Below are 20,318 nucleotides of genomic sequence, written 5' to 3'. Positions count from 1 at the left end.
ATATAATGTATATTCTTCTAATAATATACTGACTGCGATAATGAAGTCATTTCAAACAACTAGAGTCAAATTACATAATTGTCAATGAGCTAATTAATATGTTATAATAAGCTCAGTAATGGGACTTAATCAAATTAAAGGATTTCAAGGTTTTTTATTCCATCCAAAATGACCTAGTGATCACAAAGTTTTATTTGTAAAATGAGCATATAAAAGAATAACAAGAAAAGGCAAAGAATTGAAAGAAAAGTAGTATCATGCTTTGTAAATAGCATGTGCTGATTAATGATGCTATTATGTAGGCCTTGGGTTTTTTTTGCCTCCTCAGGTGTAATCAGGGAGCTAGAGGAAGATGAACCTTCCGATTATTTAATTTTAAAAGACCAATAAGACCCACCACAAATGTGCATATCCTTCCTGTGGGCAACATCGATGCTGTGTGTTAGGATAAAAAACACTGATGACAAGCTTTGAAAAACCATTAAATACAATTCATGAGGACCTTTAAATTAGGAATGTTTAGGATTTATATATTAAATAAGGTCCTTTGTCCAAACCATGCAGAGGTTTGAGGTGAGATGTTTTCCTGTGTTTTATTTTATTTTTAAACATATTTTTATTGATTTCAGAGAGGAAGTGAGAGGGAGAAAGAGATAGAAACATCAATGATGAGACAGAATCATTGATCAGCTGCCTCCTGCACACCACACAGAGGGGATCCAGCCCACAACCTGGGCATGTCCCCTCACCTGGAATCGAGCAATTACCTCCTGGTTCATATTTGACACTCAATCACTGAGCCATGCTGGCTGGGCACTGTGTTTTATTTTAAACCACATATTAGAATATATATTTTCATTAAAGGTAAAATAAGTCATATTATAGAGCAGTGGTTCTCAACCTTCCTAATGCCGTGACCCTTTAATACAGTTCCTCATGTTGTGGTGACCCCCAACCATAAAATTATTTTCGTTGCTACTTCATAACTGTAATTTTGCTACTGTTATGAATCGTAATGTAAATATCTGATGTGCAGGATGTATTTTCATTGTTACAAATTGAACATAATTAAAGCATAGTGATTAATCACAAAAACAATATGTAATTATATTTGTGTTTTCCAATGGTTTTAGGCAACCCCTGTGAAAGGTTGGTTCTACCCCCAAAGGGTCGCGACCCACAGGTTGAGAACCGCTGCTGTAGCACATCAGTGTGTTGCTGATATTACATGTGAAGCAGCAGCTGAGTCTGCCCTTCTCTGTCTACCCCTGGATTCCTTCTTAGCTTCTCTGATTCCTACATCTCTTCCGACCCCCCCTCCCCCTTCCCTCTGAGATTCATCAGTCTGTTTTATGTTTCCATGCCTGTGTGTTGAGCGTCTGCCCCATGGTGGTGGGTGGGCATCATAGCTACCGGTCGAATGGTTGAACTGTTGATTAGGGTTTTATATATAGAGACTAGAGGCCCAGTGCAGGAAAGTCATGCATGGAGGGGGGTTCCCTCAGCCCAGTCTGCACCCTCTCCAATTGGGGATCCCTTGGGGACCCCTTGGGGGATGTCCGACTGCCGGTTTAGGCCCGATCCCAGGGATCATGCCTAAACTGGCAGTCGGACATCCCTCTTGCAATCTGGGACCGCTGGCTCTTAAGTGCTCACCTGCCTGCCTGCCTGATTGCCCCTAACTGCCTCTGCCTGCAAGCCTGATTGCCCCTTACTGCCCTCACCTGCTGGCCTGATCTTGCCCCCAACTGCCCTCCTCTGCTGGCCAATTTAGTTCTGATTGGTCAGTTTTTATGCCAGTCAGCGTCAAAAGCTCCACCTCCTAGGCAGCCATTGGTTCTTCACAGCACCCACATTTGGTTTTGATTGGTCAGATCCTATGCCAGTCAGCACCAAAAGCTCTGCCTCCTAGACAGCCATTGGTTCTTCACAGCACCCACATTTGGTTCTGATTGGTCGGTTCCTTTGCCAATCAGCATCTCCGGGCCTATCTCTGGGCCTTATCAGAGAGGTGGGGCTGAACAGCAGCCCTGCAGAGATTGGAGAGAAAGAAAGGCCCCACTGCTGGTTAAGCCAGGAAAGAAAGAGGGAGAGAAGCTGTGGATCAGACCCTGCCTCTCTGGGTCTCACCCCCCTGGGCAGCCATTGCTGGGTCACGAGGCTGCAGCAGAGCAGTCAGTGCTGGATCCCCACCGCAACCCAGCACTGACTGAAGGACTTCCGAGTTGGTCAGCCTTCGGTTGTGACTGGTTGTTACAACCCTGGGCTTTTATATATTAGGAAAGATAGTAAGTTCAAGTAATGCATGTGAAATGAGAATGTTTTCAGTGTGTTAGCACCAATTAAAACCCCTGAGAAAATAGCTGTAATGATGAGGATTATTTTTAAATATTATATGTACTTTAATCTAAAGATTAAATTGACTTTAGGTTTTTCTTCTCTGAGAAGAATACACTTTGGATTCTAAGTAGCTTTCTTTAAAGTTAATTTTTGCAAAATGACCATTTTCATAATTTGGTAGCTACCTATAAACGTTCATTTTCAAAGCATTAGTACAAAAATGTATTGATTCACTGATATTTTAAATATGTTGTTGTGGTTATTCTAAACCTTATTGTTGTAGATATTGATTTTAAAGCTATAAATATGTATTTAAATAAACTCACAGTCAGGCTAAAGTTACAGCAGACATATTGCATCATATGCTACCACCTTAGAAACTCTCCCTTAGCAGTAATAGTCTCTAACTCCCTTTGGGTATTTTAGGCACTGATACTCCATAATGGGCCATTAAGGAAGATGTTTAATTTGAGACCTATCCAGGTGCACCCTACTGAGATGAGATAATTTCAGAACATGTGTATTTTCTTTCCTGCATGGTTGCTACTGATATACTAACTGCAAGGAATGAAATACAGGAAAGCTATATTGCAATACTTTTATCACAAAAGAGAACACATTTCTATTATAATGTGAAGAACAAAATATTTAAAATATATAGTCTTTTTCTATAAGGACATTCTAAAAGAATTATTTTTAGACTTTGTCTGCTATACATTTAAAAAAAATTCCACTATTTTATAATAATCTCTTATTAATACTTGTTTAAACTGGGTTTGAAAAATAAATCTATTAGCATTGTTAAGAAATGTGAATACCGGGGTTTAAAGTCAAATTGTTTATATGAAAGAGATGAATGGGACTGACCAGTCTTGATAACTCACCATGGTGAAACCCTGGGATAGTCATCTAGCTCATAATGAGCTTTAGCTTCCCCTGCATTCCTCTTGATTTGGAAAGTCTTCAAAGAAAGTGTAAGTAGATGAGTATTTTCCCCTTATCTGTCTGAACCAATTGAAATAGAATGAGTTTGACATTATTACCTCAATTCTTGTAGTTTCTCCATTCTAGGCTTTGTTTTTAAGTTAGTTATTTAGTGTTTGTCATTGTTTTCAGAAGAATCAGGTTAGGAAATGAGGTGATTCTGAGTTCAGTGTCCTAAAACCACATTGTTGCTTGATAAGATTCTGGTCATCTAATTTAACATTTAAGGTTTATTGTCCCAGCTATGGAAATAACTTTTTTACCAATCTCAACTGTAGTGCTATTTGGAATGATAATTATAAATTATAGAATTTTACAGGAGAATATATGATTGTGTTGGTTTTAAGTCAAACCCTGGAACTTCACTTATAACATAATCTTATAGTAGATATAATATATTGTCATGGTTGTCAATCATGCAGTACTAAGGTAATTTCAGTTATAAAAATCTTAAAAAGAAAAAATAAATAGGCAGTACTAGTCTATCCCAATCACAAAGCCTCTGGAGGTATTAAAAATCAAACAAGTATTAAAGAAAGTTTTGAGGTTAGCTTGATTGATCATTTGTCAGTTTGATTCTTGAAGTTAAAATAAATATGATAAAGTCACAAATAATTCTACTTCAAAGATATATTTGCTTCTTAATAACATTCAAATAATCTTAATTCCTTTTTGGAAAAAAAAATTCTGTAACAAAATTAAATAGTCACACTGATTGGAATTAGGTAGATTTTGAAGTCTTTTAAAAATGTCATATGTGAGGTGTTTTTTTTTTGTTTTTGTTTCTTGGTTGTTTCCAACTTTTTATCAGATTTAAGAAGCACTTTCTTGGCTCCTAAGAATATCCAAGTTCATCAGTCTGGTAACTGTCCTAATGAAGTGTCAGGTCTTGCTCCTCACTTAGCCAAAACAGGCATGAATAAAATGGTTATTGGTATATATTCGGGTGTACAGAACACATATATGATGCTAGGTAGGCATTAATAAGAAGGGAAGGAAGATAATGAAGACCTGCTGTTTATGGCATGATTCTCTCAATCTGAAGTTTGTTTGAATATTTTAGAGTGTACTTATACAGATCTTCATGTCCATTTAACCTACTAATCACACCTAGCTAAAAGCTCCTTACATTTACATACAGTCTGGTCCTCATGCAGATTGTTGTTACAAAAGTACATACTCTGGATCAATCAACAACAGAATATTTCTCACAGATCTGGGGACTGAAAGTCCAAGATGTGATTGCCAGTGTGGCTGGGTTCTGGTGAGCCCACTTCCTGGATTGTAGACAGATAGATGTCTTCTAGATTTATCCTCACATGTGGGAAGGGGCTAGAAAGCTCCCTGGGTTCTCTATTTTTAAGGCCACGAATCCCATTCATGAGGGTTCAGCTCTCCTAATCTAACCACCTTCCAAAGGCATCACCTGCAAATACCATCACATTGAGGGTTAATATTCAAAATATGAATTCTGGGAGGACACAAGTTTGAATTTATAGTAGGTGTGCTGTGGAATAGAAGTGATGAAAAGCAGTGCAGTCAAATCAATGGGAGCCCAAATCAGGGCTCTACAGTGTTTAGGTGCAGATCTGGGCTCCTTTATTTGTAGCTATGTGACCTCACTAAGCTTTTTAAATCTCTTGGTCCCTCGGTTTCTTTATTTGTCAGTTATAAATAATAGTAGCCCCCTTATTTGGAGTTGTTATATGTTTAGTAATAATGTTTATATATAAAATCAATTTAATGAGTTAATATGTGAGAACTTCTTATAACAGTGCCTAATATAGTACAAGCTAAATAAATGTTAAATGTTGTAATAAGGAGGACTATTATTTGCCTAGTGATCTGTAGATTTTGAATAGATTAATATATTCCTCTTATAAATGGAATTATTTACTTTGAAGTAGAAATCTGTTATATTCAGAATTTAACTGTAGCTTGCTTGCCCTTACTAATTTCTACTTCCCTAAGAACATAGAAATCAGTCCTTAATTATTGTCAGAAATTACATATTATAAAGTAATTGTTAATTTTTAATAGTTTTATATAATACCTTTGTGCACTCAGACTTATTTCACACAGTTAATAATGCTGATAAAAAATTGATGTTTAATGAGTATTTTGATTTTTGAAGACCAAAGTAAGGGATCTATTTTTCAAATCACATTTATTTTACAAATCATATACAGTGTTTGAGATCCATGTTTTAGTTTTAATTATCTCATTTTAAGCCATCGAATTGTTTTTCAAACTAGGTGCATTATTGTAATTATTTATACTTAGCTTAACTTCTAACTCAGAGGTTTTATTTCATATTGAAAATATCAATGGCAGCAAAGATTACCTTATTCAAAACCTTTGGGAAACAAACTCCAACCAAATGCTTTGTTGGATATCTTGAAAGAGGTTAACTCAAGGACACTTCATAAGAAAATGATCCTGTGTGAAACATCAATCTATTTTATGGTTAAATGATATGACGCCCTAAGGCCAAAAATAGCAATGTTCATTAAATCCAAATTTGTTCCTAAACATTAATAGACACTTACTAGAAAGACAATGAGATGAGACTTTTACTCTAAATAATTTTCTTATTAAAATTACCTTCCTAGATTACTTGTTTTCTAACGTAGCATCAAATTATCTTTGAAGTATAAGGGAATATGTGATTTATTTAGCAATAAGAAATATTTTTTGTTAGTGTTTCTGACAGTGTGTAGAGATTTAACATTTCATTGCCTGAAAAGTATTGTAAATAACACTTTTAAAAAATTAATTGGATACAGATAGGTTATTGCTCTCATCTCTCAGAAAGTTTTGGAGGAGACAGTAGGGAAAGAGTGAAGGAAAAATGTAGCTTGAGTGAACGTTCTAGTATACATATAGTTTTCTGCCTCAACTACTCTCCCTAGTTCCAATTTGACTTAAAATGTTCTTTTGTACACATCCTCTGTTTTTTTTTTTTCCATCTGTTTTTTTTTGTCCTGATTTTTCCTTCCACCTCGACAAAACCTAGAACTTATATTTCTACAACTTGAAAAATTGTTGTCTTTCTTTCTTCGAATAATTTATATTTTAAATCACCATCTGAACTTATAGGTGACTGTGCACTCTGGCAAATACTGTTACTAACACCATCAGCCTAAGGTATTTTTCTTTCCTCTCCATTTTCTCCTGTAGACCACAGTCAATTTAATCCTCTAAAAGCATGGTGTTTATGATGTACCTTCTGATTCTGTTCCCTTTTTCACCCAGCTGCTCACAAATGCTTCTCAAGCATTCTTCCATCCCATTTACTAACAAATGTAATACATACACTGTTTATAACTCTACTGTTGAATATAAAACCCTTCATTAGCCCGGCCCATGTGACTAAGTGGTTGAGTGTTAACCCAGGAACCAAGAGGTCACTGGTTTGATTCCTGGTCAGGGCATATGCCTGGGTTGCAGGTTTGATCCCCAGAGTGGGATAGGGGGAAGCAGCCAATCCATGATGTTCCTCTCTCATTGATGTTTCTGTCTCTCTATCCCTCTTCCTTTCTCTCTCTCTCAAAATCAATAAAAATATATTTTAGAAAATAACCCTTTGTTAAATGAGAACAGGGTTTGTTCTCACTTATTTAATGCTCAATCTTGCTTTATAGGTGATATGTATATAATATATGTATGTGTATCTTATAATCACATTGTGGAATAAGTATTAATTTCAGATGTGAACATTATGACATAGAAAATTTACGTAATGTACCTGTGGAAGACAGCTTGAAGAGAGAGAAATTAAACACCTTTTTTCACTCAAAAGTTCATGTCATGCCTTATATACATGATGCTTCTGATAGATGTGACTTATCTGATGTTTAATACTTAATGACAAAAAGTTTAGAATTTTTAAAAATCTGTGAAGTAATGAAGGACTTTAAAAAACATGGCCACATCCAGTTCTAGGATAGGGCAAAAGCATACTTAGTGTATATGAAATGTCTTCCAGGTTGTATTTTACTTGAGTGTATTATAAAATATGTATCTGTACAGATAAGTAGTCCAATTATAGTCTGTTATTTGGTAGTAATACACTGCCAAATGGATAACAATACCATTGTATCTATTAAGTGTTATAATTCTCTGGAATCAATATTTGATCTCAAATAGCATAACTGTTAAGCAGTGTTATGCAAGTTTGGAACCCTGACAAATCTATCATATTATGAAAATGCAAAGCCTGCATTATTTTTTTTTTGTAGTGTCACGTTAGGTACTAGCTAAATATCCTTAGTTTATTAATTAAATGATTCACTTAATACCTCTATTTTATGTAATGCCTCTATTAACTCAGGCTCTTTATTTCAAGCCAAAGATAATTTACACAAATTAAATTAAGAATAATATGTTCAAGTGTTTAGGAGAAATTTAGAAGGTTATAATTTTTTTTGGAATATACTCACTATAAATATTTATCCTCAATCTTAAAAGACATCACTTAAATTGATTTTTGCATATCTATGCCTTTTGTCTTAACTATTATAAAATATTATTTAAATATTTCAAATTGCAAGGTTTGAAACTAACCCATTTGAATTCAGATTTCTTTGTATAGCCTTCAAATCCTTTCTATTCTGCCCCAGTGGATCATCTGCTGTTCCTCACTTACTCAGTAGATCTGATAAAGCTATTGCAGTTCTGTAATGGATCTGTTTTTTTTTTTGTTTGTTTGTTTTTGTTTTTTTACCAGTTCTTCACCTTTCTTATTAAAAAACCTTAACCCAAAATGTTCCTCCTTCAAGTACAGGTTAGCAAAATCATGTTCATTCTTCAAATTCTAGCACAGTTATCATTCTTTTCTTTAAGGTCTTCCAGATCTTCCAAGCTGTATTATTTCATCTATTTCTTTAAACTCTATTCTTTATCATATTTGGATTTATATTATTTGTATTTCCTATATTATCTCTTCTTCTCTGCCTCCATTTCCTTCTCTTACATTATGCTATAAGTATCTAATATACTGGTTAACACCAGTTTACATTGTTTGTGTTAAATAATGATCTCTTGGGACACTGTACCACAGAAACACATGTGGGTTTTGAATTCAGTATTTCTTGAAAATATTAAACACAATGATTGAGAATATACCCTCTATGATGAGTGAATATTTAAAGGTATCTTCCACTATTTAAAAAAGGATTCATTGCTAAAACATTCAGCTACTTACTGCTAGTAGACTCAATAGGTAATATAATCTGTTTTAAATTCATAAATATTGAAAGGAAAGGACCTTGAATGTTATCATAATAAGAAGCTTTAATAAGCTTATTTAAACAATAAACTTTATTTTTTAGAGTCAAAATGTTAAGAAAAAAATGTATTTATTTTTTTAAATGGTATGATCAGTAGTAGGACCCAAAGTAATAGTATTCTTTTAATTTCATAGTAACTTACATAGTATATTTAAATGTACTCACATGTAAAATAATTAATGCAAATTATTTTAGAAAACAATAAGAAAGCATTAAACAAAAGGCATTTTTCTGGGTTTCAGACATTGTAAGTTATAGCTAACATTAAAAAATATATATATATTTTACTCAATCTAAACTTGTCTAAAACTCATTTTGCTTTTCTACCTGGTGATCATCACACCAAATAGTTTGAAATATTATAGCATGGAGATGAGAGAAAGTTTGTATTATAGTTATCTAATTTTTCTTCTTTTTCCTAAGAGATAATATATGCTATATCTCCCATTCAGATCAGAAGGAGTATTCCATATAGAACTGCTTTGTAAAGACATTTTTGTGACAAAATATGTCATCCTTCATTTCCCAGGGCATAGACAATGAAGCATTGCAGTGCATGTGCTTATTACTGTGCACATGTAAATCATGGAAATATAGCCATCTTAAATTTCAGTAATGAACATTAAAATCCCCTGATTTAAGCATCCATGCATAATTACTATACATAAAATATATTTTCCATTCTTATTAAATATTTTTCAGAAATACTTGGCTCTTTTTGGTTACTCTAGATGGGTGTTATTTATAAATGTAGTGAGCTGTGTTCACATAAATCATAATTACCTAGATTCTCTGTTATGATAACAGATATTTGCTTTACTTGTTAAGGTAGTGATGAATGATAAAGTGTAATCCTATCTAATAAAGTGGGAATATGCTAATTGACCCTCATGCCATCACAAAGGTGGTGGCACCCACAGCTGATAAGGAGGGAATATGCTAATTGATGGCCCCGCCCTCAAAAATGGCAGTGCTCACAGCCAATAAGGAAGAAATATGCTAATTGACTGACCCACCCTCAAAGATGGCAGTGCCCACAGCCAGTAAGGAGGGGGTATGCTAATTGACTGCCCCACCCTCAAAGATGGTGATGCCCACAGCCACAAGATGGCCAGCAGGAGAGGGCAGTTAGGGGAGACCAGGCCAGCAGGGGAGGGCAGTTGGGAATGATCGGGACAGCAAGGGAAGGCAGTTGGGGGCGATTGGGCTGGCAGGGGAGCAGTTAGGCATTGATCAGACTGGCAGGGGACTGGTTAGGGGGTGATCAGGCTGGCAGGCAGGCAAGTGTTTGGGAGCCAGCAGTCCCGGATTTAGGCCCTATGGGATCAGGCCTAAACTGGCAGTCGGACAACCCATGAGAGGTCCCAGATTGGAGAGGGTGCAGGCTGGGCTGAGGGACACCTCCCACCACCACCATCACCAGTGCATGAATTTTGTGCACCGGGTCTCTAGTAACTACATAAATCTATTTGACACTTATATAGTACTTCATGAGTTCCTATGTGAAAATTTTATATCACTAAAAAAGTAATGTATGGGAAAGATTGTGATAAATATTTGATTTGTTAATGACTGCAATTCAAAATTGTTCTAATTTCAAAATACACAAAAATCACTGATAGAATACAGATAATACCCATGTAATATTTATAATCACTTCTAATGTAAGTCTTTAGTGTGTTTCTTATTTGTTTAATTGTTTATTTTTTGGAAAAATATTTAATTAGTCAAATTGACTCAAACCACACAGCTTCATAATTATCTTAAATATCAATGATGTAAAATAGGATAGTTTAATTAACCTTTCTTTTTAATTTTGAATATTGTGAAGAATAGTGAAGTTAGGTAGTTTGGTTTGAGAATATAAACTCCAAGGTCCCAATCAAGGACTATACTAAAAATATTATCTTTCTAAGCTTTGCTCAGGGTCACAGCTAAAACCAATTGCCATATTGTGATGACCTTTGATAAGATTTAGAAATGCCATCTTTTGAGAATAGTTTTGAAAACATTAACCTGTTTATTAATGGAAATTATTAGCATAAGTAACGTAGTATATTTTAAACAACATCCTTTCTAAAATCTCACATTTCATATGAATTGTTCATCTAGAGAATTCTCAGGGAGAGTATACATATCTAGACACCTGTTTTAGTTCCCGAGTAAGTGAGAGGGGTGAGTGGGACCCACAGTCTACCCCTCATTTTGAAGCAATAAAGAAAACCAAGGTAGTTGGTGAAAGACAGACATGTACTGATAGACACGTGCATTCATGTGACAATCTCTGCACCAGGCAATGAAGTATGTTTTCTCTAATCCTCAAAATCCGCCTACAAGCTGCATATTGTTTTCTGTCTTATTGCTGAAGAAACTGAGATTGAGAGAGGCATGCCTCCCCGCACCATCGGTCAGCGGGATTTAAAGTCCCTTGCTGTTATACACAAAAGGAAATCTGGACAGTTTTTTTAGTTTGTGTTTCTAGAACACCGCAACATAACACATACCGCATTTTTCACAGCAGTGTAATTTATTGGTGAATATACCTTTTGCATTCCTATTTCACTGAAAGTTGTTTTAAAATGGTGAACACATTTTAGAACCATAGCCACGCTCTCCCCATTTTGTCCCATAGTGTTAGCACAGAGCTTTGTACATCGAGAAGGCTAACACATATTTCTTGGAGATGGAAATTCTTTTTTTTTGTGAAAGTGAATTGTTAAATGCTTTATATCTTTAGTAAGTCTTTTTTTAATGAGGATGGAACTGGACAATCAATGTGTCCAGGCTGCCTATCACTACTTGAACCAGTTAAACAGAGACAGAGTTGAATCATATATGAGTGTTTATTCCAATAATGCTGGCATATGGGAGAGCAGCAGGTCATCCATGAAAATCTGCTCTTGCCCTTCCTCTAAGCCAGCTGCTTAGGGGGGTGGCAGGACAAAGATTACATGGGATGGTAGGAACTACGGGCATGGAGAAGTAGGCTTGGTATAATGGTTACAGGTTACAGGCAATGTGGGCTGGGGTCCCAAAGGGCCACTGCCTCTGGAACAGAATGTTTTAGCAACAAGGTCGTTCATCTTTCCATGATGATGGGCAGTTCTTGGAGCAGGAGAATGGACTGCATTCTGAGGTGAGCTCCCATGTCCCAGAGCATACAACTCTCAGCCAGGTTCGAATGTGCTTTCTCTAATCAGAACCCAACAATCACGGTTAACAGAGCATGATTAATATCTCACAGAGCATGATTATTATTTCTTATAACTATAGCTAGTCCCCATTATTCTATTTCTGCCCCTAACAAGTAATTATCTTGTCATATGTAACTAAATGAGTCTCTAATGCCTTTTCTTGGTTGTTTTTCTCTATGTGTTTTTGAAGAGCTTATGTTTTAGAAGTGAGTTGAGTGAAAATCCCTTTTATATGAATACTGATTAGTTTGATAAAGTAAATGACAACACATAAATTGGGGGGAAAATCATTCCAGAAAATTTTCTTGTTTTTGATGTTAGTATTCAGGGAGGTATCTTTCTGTAGATTATGGGCAATCTTGTCTTTCATGTATCTATTAAAATTCATATAGTTTAATTGGTGGAATTTCATTATACATGCTCCCAAATTAGCACATTATTTTGTGGCGGTACATGGGAGGTAGGCAGGAGGTGAGGCTGGAGTGTGAGAATGTGTCACCCTTCTCAAATAATAGCTTCTGCTCCTCCAAATCCCTTTTCCACCTCTGTTTACACAGTAATCATGAAAACAAATTCCTATGCCTAAATCAAATGTAGAATATCATAGTAGAAGTGCCTTTATGCCCTGCTGCAATATCTTAAAATAACCATTATTATAAATAATAGATCTATAATTTTTTATTCTTTTTATAAAACAACTTTCTCCCATTGCTTCATCAATGTGAAAATATATAGCTTATAAAATGTACTATTTCAGTTTTCACTAAAGCCAGACTTCACAATAGTAATAATCATATTTCACTATGGAAATAATTTTCCCTAAACCTCCAAAGGGTACAATGTGTGATTAGGTTTTCTAAACCTATCTTTTTTCTCTCTCTCTTTTTGTCCTCTACTCCTATGCTGGTCAAGGTTCTCCACTTTTCAGAATCAAATAACATCTTTAAGCAAAGCCTAAGTCTACTTCGCAAACTTGTCACATTGTCTCCTTCCTTTGTACGACTAATAAGCCTATTACTGTGATACTGTTTCCTGTGTATTTCTACTATAGAGAGAGGAAAGACCACTGATGTTGAAGTGAGATATTTGGTTTAAAATTCTTACTGAGTAACAGATCTGATTTTCTTCCTCAGTAAGCATAAGGGTATTATCTGTTTTAAAGATTTCTATGGAGTCCATTGCTATGGGATGATGCTCAGTTGGTTGAGCATTATCCCATACATTGAAAGGTAGCAGGTTTGATTTCTGGTCCAGGGCACATATCCAGGATGTGGTTTCGATCCCTGATCTGGGCATGTATGGGAGGCAAGTGGTCAATATTTCTCTCACATCTATGTTTCTCCCTCCCTTCCCTCCTCTCCTCCCCCCCTCTCTTTTGGCCTTTTCTCTAAAATCAATTAAAAAAACATTCTTGGTAAGGATTAAAAATAAATACATAATAAAGATTTCTATTGAGAATTAAATCAGAAAATTGTTTAATTTCTAGAACATTGGTTAGCACAAGAAGCTAAAGAAATATTATTTTCTTCTTCATGTAACTAAAATAATGTTAATTTTTCTCTTCTTTATGTAACTTCATTTCCTGTGTTGTGTTTTTTATACTACAGTGTGAGAAAACATCTACTTTATTTGCATTTTCAAGAAATTTAGTATTTATTTTTGAAATAGAGATAAATAATTTACCTGAATAGCTAACCATAGTTTTTTTCCAGTAGCTAAATAGTTCTGTATGTATTTCTCTTATTTATGTATTTTTTTTTTTGTATGGGTCTGTGTGGATACACACATTCACTGATATCAATTTTTGACACTCATAAACCCAGTGGTCATAGAAAAGAAAACCACAATAACTGAATGTTGAGGTTGGGGTGTATTGTTTGCTTGTTGATCTATCAATCAATTTATGTATTCTTTTAAAAATATCCACTAATTATCTCGTGCATGTTAAATAATATAATTTAATTTTAATTTTAATTTTTATTTATTTATTTTTTAAAAATATATTTTATTGGTTTTTTACAGAGAGGAAGAGAGAGGGATAGAGAGTTAGAAACATCCATGAGAGAGAAACATCAATCAGCTGCCTCCTGCACACCCCCCACTGGGGATATGCCCGCAACCAAGGCACATGCCCTTGACCGGAATCGAACCCGGGACCCTTCAGTCCGCAGGCCGACGCTCTATCCACTGAGCCAAACCGGTTAGGGCAATTTAATTTTTATTTATTTATTTTTGACTGTATTACACATGTCCCTATATCCCCCACTTTGTGCCCCCTCCACCCAGCTCCTGCCCTAACCCAGGCTTTCACCATACTATTGTCTGTGTCCATGGGCTATGCATATATGCATATATGTTCTTTGGCTAACCTCTCCCTGTTCCTACTTCCCTCCCCTCCTTCCCCTCCCTTCTCAGGTCTGTCAGTCTTTTCCATGCATCCATGCCTCTGGACTCTTTTCAAAAATTAATTTTGAGCCCTAACACATTTGTCTCAATGGATAAAGCATAGGCCTGTGAAATGAAAGGTCCCTGGGGACATGCCCTATCCCCAGTTGTTGGCTCTATCCCCAGTAGGCAGCCAGTCAATTATTCTCTCTCATCATTGATGTTTCTATCTCTCTCTCCCCTCTCCCTTCTTCTCTGAAATCAATAAAAAATATTTTTAAAAAAATGATTTTGAAAAAAATAACAATTTCTTTTAAAATTCATTTTAGAAAAGAATTATACACTTCTGAATGTTTTTTGGAACTCAAAGTATGAATAAATGAAAATGTTGCCCATGATCCCTTTTCACAGTTTCTGTTTTATCTGAACCACATTTTCCTCCCGCCAATGCTTTTCCTATTTGTAAGAGGAAAATACTATGAGATTGTCTATTATAAGCTTCATTTTGTTTTATAATATTTGTGAGATTAAGCATAAAATTTTTATATGTTATGTCCAAATGTAGTATTTTTGGCACCCATCTACACTATTGACTCAGGAAATATTCTTTAGCTAAATGATCTTGCTTCTTACACAGTCATGTTAAAAGGATAAAATTGAAACTAATAAAGACATATAGCTCTTATTACATGCCAGGCACTCTTCTGGGCAATACATATTTTAATGTATTTCATATAACTAAAAGTTACAAGTTATAGCTCATTTAATGTTCATATAACCATATGAATGAAGTAGTAACACTTTCCCCTATTAACTGATAGGAAACCAAGGCCCTGGGGGCTTAAATGACTAGCCCAAGGTTATAGTTATCATGCTATAAATAATAGTGCCAAAAATTCAGATAAATTTATGTAATTTTGCCTTATAACCAAGGCAAGTACTTCAGAGTATTTTGGAATTTATTTTGGCAAAATGAGGATTATAATACAATCTTCAGTAAACTATCTCTATTTTGAATGTCCATTCCCAGAAAAAATTAAATTCATACTCAAATATGAAATTATATTACATATATATTAATCACCAGAATACAATGAGAGAGAGATATGCAGTTTCTATTGATTGATCATTTTTTTATTGCTTAAAGTATTACATATGTTTTCTTTTTCCCTGATTGACCCCCACCCCTGTGACTCCCATTCCCCAGGACAAGTCCCCACCACCCCAGTGTCTGTGTCCATTGGTTATGCTAATATGCATGCATACAAGTCCTTTGGTTGATCTCTACACCCCCCTCCCCTGCCTTCTCTCTGAGGTTGGACAGTCTGTTCATTGTTACCATGTCTCTGGATCTATTTTTGTTCATCAGTTTATATTGTTATTTATATTCCATAAATGAGTGAGATCATGTGATATTTATCTTTGTCCGACTGGCTTATTTCACTTAGCATAATGCTCTCCAGGTTCATCCATGCTGTTGCAAATGGTAAAAGTTCCTTCTTTTTATAGCAGCATAGTATTCCGTTGTATAGATGTACCACAGTTTTTTAATCCACTCATCTGCTGATGGGGACTTAGTTGTATCCAAATCTTAGCTATAGTAAATTGGGCTGCTATGAACATAGGGGTGCATATATCTTTTCAGATTGGTGTTTCTGGTTTCTTGGGATATATTTCTACAAGTGGGATCACTGGGTCAAATGGGAGTTCCATTTTTAACTTCTTGAGGAAATTCCATAATGTTCTCCACAGTGGCTGCACCAGTCTTCATTCCCACCAGCAGTGTATGAAGGTTTCCTTTTCTCTGCATCCTCTCCAGCACTTGTTTGTTGATTTGTTGATGATGGCCATTCTGACAGGTGTGAGATGGTACCTCATTGTTGTTTTGATTTGCATCTCTCTGATGATTAGTGACTTTGAGCATGTTTTCATATGTCTCTCTGTTTCTGTAGGTTCTCTTTCGAGAAGTGTCTATTTAGGTCCTTTGCCCATTTTTTGATTGGCTTGTTTATCTTCCTTTTGTTAAGTTGTATGAATTTCCTGTAAATTTTGGAGATTGATCAATTTTAAAGGTGCTGACCATGAAAGACAGAATTATCAAAATGTGGGTCATGTTCCCTTCATATTTTTGCTCTGTAAGATAAATCTGTGCATATATAAGCTGAAGCAGCTATATCAGTTTGATTCACTAAATGACTTTTTAAATGTCCCCCATAAATGTATTTAACCCTTTTAAGCAAGATTGTTCATCTTAAGCTGTAAGATCCTGGAAAATAGGTAGTATGTTTTATTCAGTATTCTATTTCTGTTTTCCTAGTCCAGTGCTTTGTAGTTTAGTGGGTATTTTATAAAACTCTGTTGACTGAATTAAATATGTTTGAGCATAATTAATTAACAAAAATCTATGATCTTCACAAGTTTACTTACAAAGATGCTTAGAATAGCTATGCAGGTAACATGTAGAATAATTTCTGAATGAATATCAGGGGCTAAAATGAAAGTAAAACTCATACACTTAACTATTTTATTTTCAATCTCACAGCAATGATAATGAATGAATTTTTATAGTAAAGTTAATAAAAATTGTATTTTTGGGAAATATTTTATACATAGTAAGTGCCAAACTTGGTTAATTATTATAAAAATAACATAGTGTATTTATATTATTTTTTCCAGTAATACTGAATTATTTATTTCAGTTTTTTTGAGGTCTAGAGATTAAATACTGATAATACATGCATAAATATTGTCCTTTAGGTTACTCGTTTTTATATATGAATCCTGTACTCATTAAAATGAAATGACGAGGTATAAGAGATATTTTAGTCAGGAAATAAACTTTCAAAGAGTTAAGAAAACCTGTATTTGATAACTTTTTTTTTTCTTGTTTGCAGGATTCGAATTTGGGATATTGGTATTTCTGTTTTGAGGAATATTTCTTTTTGGGTTTTTACTTCTTCTTTTTAATCATCGGTCTTGGAGTACAGAAGAGGAACCAGAAACACTTATTGTGATTCACGTGTGAAACATTCACTCTTGAGGCACTCACGCCTGACTTCACAATCATGTGGCCATCACAGCTACTAGTCTTCATGATGCTTTTAGCACCCATAGCCCATGGTAAGACCTTTAATTAGTTTCTTTGTGTGATGCTTAATGTTGTCTCAGTTATTTATACTAGTCCCTTTCCTTTCCATCTTTGCTCTAAGATTTAGCAGCTTTTGCCTACATATATTAATAGAAGAGTAAAAGGTCATATGTGTGCCTTAAGCTGCAATAAATATGAGTTAGAATTTTATTTCTTAAGGTACCTTTTAGGATGTATGTATAACCAAAGTTTTTGTTTGCTTAAAAAACAACTTTGCATGTTTTAGTCTTTATTTTTTACCACACTTAGGGAAAATCAGCTGACTCCTTAACTATATCACTTATTGTGAATTTTTTGGTTTACATATTTTTGTAATCAAAATAATTTTAATATAGTAAGTATTTGCATTTCAAAGAAAACACCCTCCCCAAATCTGATTTCTCAAACTAAGCAATCATTTGTTTGTTAGTGTTTACTACTCTGTTTAATCTTTAATACACAGAACAAAAAACTAAACTTTTCATTAAAGGAAAATTATTTTTGTCAGATAACTTTCAAATCAAAATAGGGGAAAAAACAACAACATCAAAGTAATGTGAACATATGCAGAAAAGTCATTTTATAGAAACATGTGAATATACTCATAAAAGAGTATGTACTTGTTCATTTAAACATCTTTGTATTGATAACACAAATATGTAAGAAATTACATACCTTTGGACATTTAATAAAACATATAAATATTCAATAAGTAAGCAAGACAATTTCTATACAACTCAGTATATAATGTTCACTGAATCTCAATAAACCCTGGCAAGTTGAAGTCTATATGTATGTTCCTTTTTCATAATTTAAAGTTTCTTACTAATTACCCTTGTTTTGCACTAAGATAAAAATGGTGTCGTGCAGACACTATTTCATATGCTAATGGCAATTATAGCAAAGAAAAGGGGACACAGTTATATTTGCCAGTGCTTAGGAGGTCTCAGCATACTACAATGTATCAAGCAACTGAAATGAATTTTCAGCCTCTTTCACTCACTTTTGGTTTTTAATTGATTATGAAATCTGCTGTAGTTCATGAATGATGCAATTCCAAATCTGGCCCATGTCCTAAGTCTCAAATTGGATTGCATTCTGCTGTCATTATAAGAATGGATAAAAGTTTTCTCCAAAGTTCCCCTGATTTAACAATTATATGTAACAAACCACTATAATATAAGGTAGTGCTCTTTTAACAAAAAGAAAGTAAAATTATATAATAAAACATAATATAAATAAATTTTGTCAAAAAATTTCAAAGTGTTTCTTTAATTCATGTACTGATGCAGTACTTAAGCATTCACATACTTGGGCATATGTGACATTTGTGATATGGAACAAAGACTTGTCACTTTAAACAAGTGCTTTTCTCATTGTATATCTCAGGATGAGTCTAGTTAGGTTTTTTTAAGTTATAAAAATACCTCACTCACGGTTCTTTTGAGGATTGAATAAATAGCATATGTGAATCTAGCATAGTGCATGATGAATATTAAGTGGTTGAACATGTTAATTGCCTTCATCACACTATCTGTCCCTCCAGTTTTGGTTCTAGTAAATTGTAACATCAGGCATTAGCTCAGAAATTATTTTAACATGAGAGCTATTCCAATTTGATGTTGATGTTCAGAGGAAACAAATGCGCGTGCGCGCGCGCGCGCGCACACACACACACACACACACACACACACACACACACAATCTCTAGGTAACTCTGAGAAATATCTTAATATCCCTAGTTGGGCACATAAAAAATTGACCTGGTATATCAAATATTTTAGGCTAAAAAGTTAAGTAATCCTTTCCATTTTATGTGAACTCCCTTTCTATTATCTTTTCTTTGAATCACATAAAGCTAAACAATATGGTAGCTTTCAAATTATAAACTTTATCCTTATTGCCATGGTTAGGTATTCTAAAACTTGCACCAGAGAAAATTCAAGTCAGTGTTGTCTACCTTCTATAGGAGGCGCCTCCATTGTGGTGCCACTTCTGACTTATAAATCCAGGTCTTCACATGAACAGCCATTTAGAACCCGCTTACTCATAAACAGAGGCATGCAGTAACCGTTCACCAGGGCCGAGGTCTACTCAGTAGACATTTTTACAGCCTCTACCAATCCTGGCTTAAAGGAATAGCACATAACTCAACACGATAGAGGAGTGGCTTAAAATGGACGTCACAGTTATAGAAGTACCTTTCCCCCCAGACATCCCCTGACATTTCCTCGCCTACTTTTGTGAGGCCCAGCTTCATTTGCCCTCATATCCGCGGAGAATTAACTTTTCTGGGTATGACCTGAGTCTCAATTCTTTTCTCTTGAGCAAATAACAATGTTAACTATTGATTTTATAGCTATACACTTCAGATATATTTGGTACAATTAATCACGATATTCTTTTGGGTTTAACAATATTTATTATAATCTTTATCATTAAATATTTATGGTACAAACATTGAATTTTGAGTGGTAAAGGAACTTGACTAATGTTACACAAGCTATTATGAGACTCAGAGGGGACCTGGTTTCATGAGCTCTGGTATTACTGCCAGTAAGATGATCAATTTCTATCAGGGCCGTTCTTCCCAATACAGGATCCCATCTCAGCTCTCCTGGCATTGGGAGAGAGGAGGCAGAATGCAGATCACCTGCCTCTACTATGGTCTGGACACAGACTGACTGAGGTTTGAAATCTGACAAACCTGAGATAATATTCTAGCTCTACTGTCTACTAGCTCTGTAACTCTATTACTTGGTAAACTAGTTAGCAAATATCATTTATTACCTACTTGGAGTCATAAAACTGCTAGCAGTTTAAAATATGGCAGTGAGCAAAAAAGATTCTTAATACTTCCCTCAAGGAGCTCACAGAAACTTAAAAATGTATTAAGTCTACTTTTCATCCGAAAGAATAAACACTTATTCCATGCAGAGTTCTTTTAAGAATGGATAGAATAATATAGTGCTTATAACGTAGTGCAGGTATTGGGTA

The 20,318-nt window shown here is 34.8% G+C and overlaps 1 protein-coding gene across 24 annotated transcripts in view; it reads left to right on the top strand.

Moving 5' to 3' along the window:
• ADGRL3 (adhesion G protein-coupled receptor L3) overlaps positions 1-20,318 on the top strand; it is a 764,879-nt gene that overhangs the window by 249,756 nt on the left and 494,805 nt on the right. For all 24 annotated transcript variants that reach the window (XM_070395881.1, XM_070395997.1, XM_070396008.1 and 21 more), the window contains exon 3: positions 17,089-17,314. In XM_070395881.1, the coding sequence (XP_070251982.1) occupies positions 17,260-17,314 (55 nt within the window). In that variant the 5' untranslated portion in view covers positions 17,089-17,259. The remainder of the gene's footprint in view (positions 1-17,088; positions 17,315-20,318) is intronic.

Source organism: Myotis yumanensis, unplaced genomic scaffold, assembly GCF_028538775.1.
Source record: "Myotis yumanensis isolate MYYU_CA2020_CCGP unplaced genomic scaffold, mMyoYum1.0.hap1 SCAF_1, whole genome shotgun sequence".
Taxonomy (NCBI): Eukaryota; Metazoa; Chordata; class Mammalia; order Chiroptera; family Vespertilionidae; genus Myotis; species Myotis yumanensis.
Note: the sequence above shows the minus strand (reverse complement) of the source record. Positions and strands in the feature narration are given on the sequence as shown.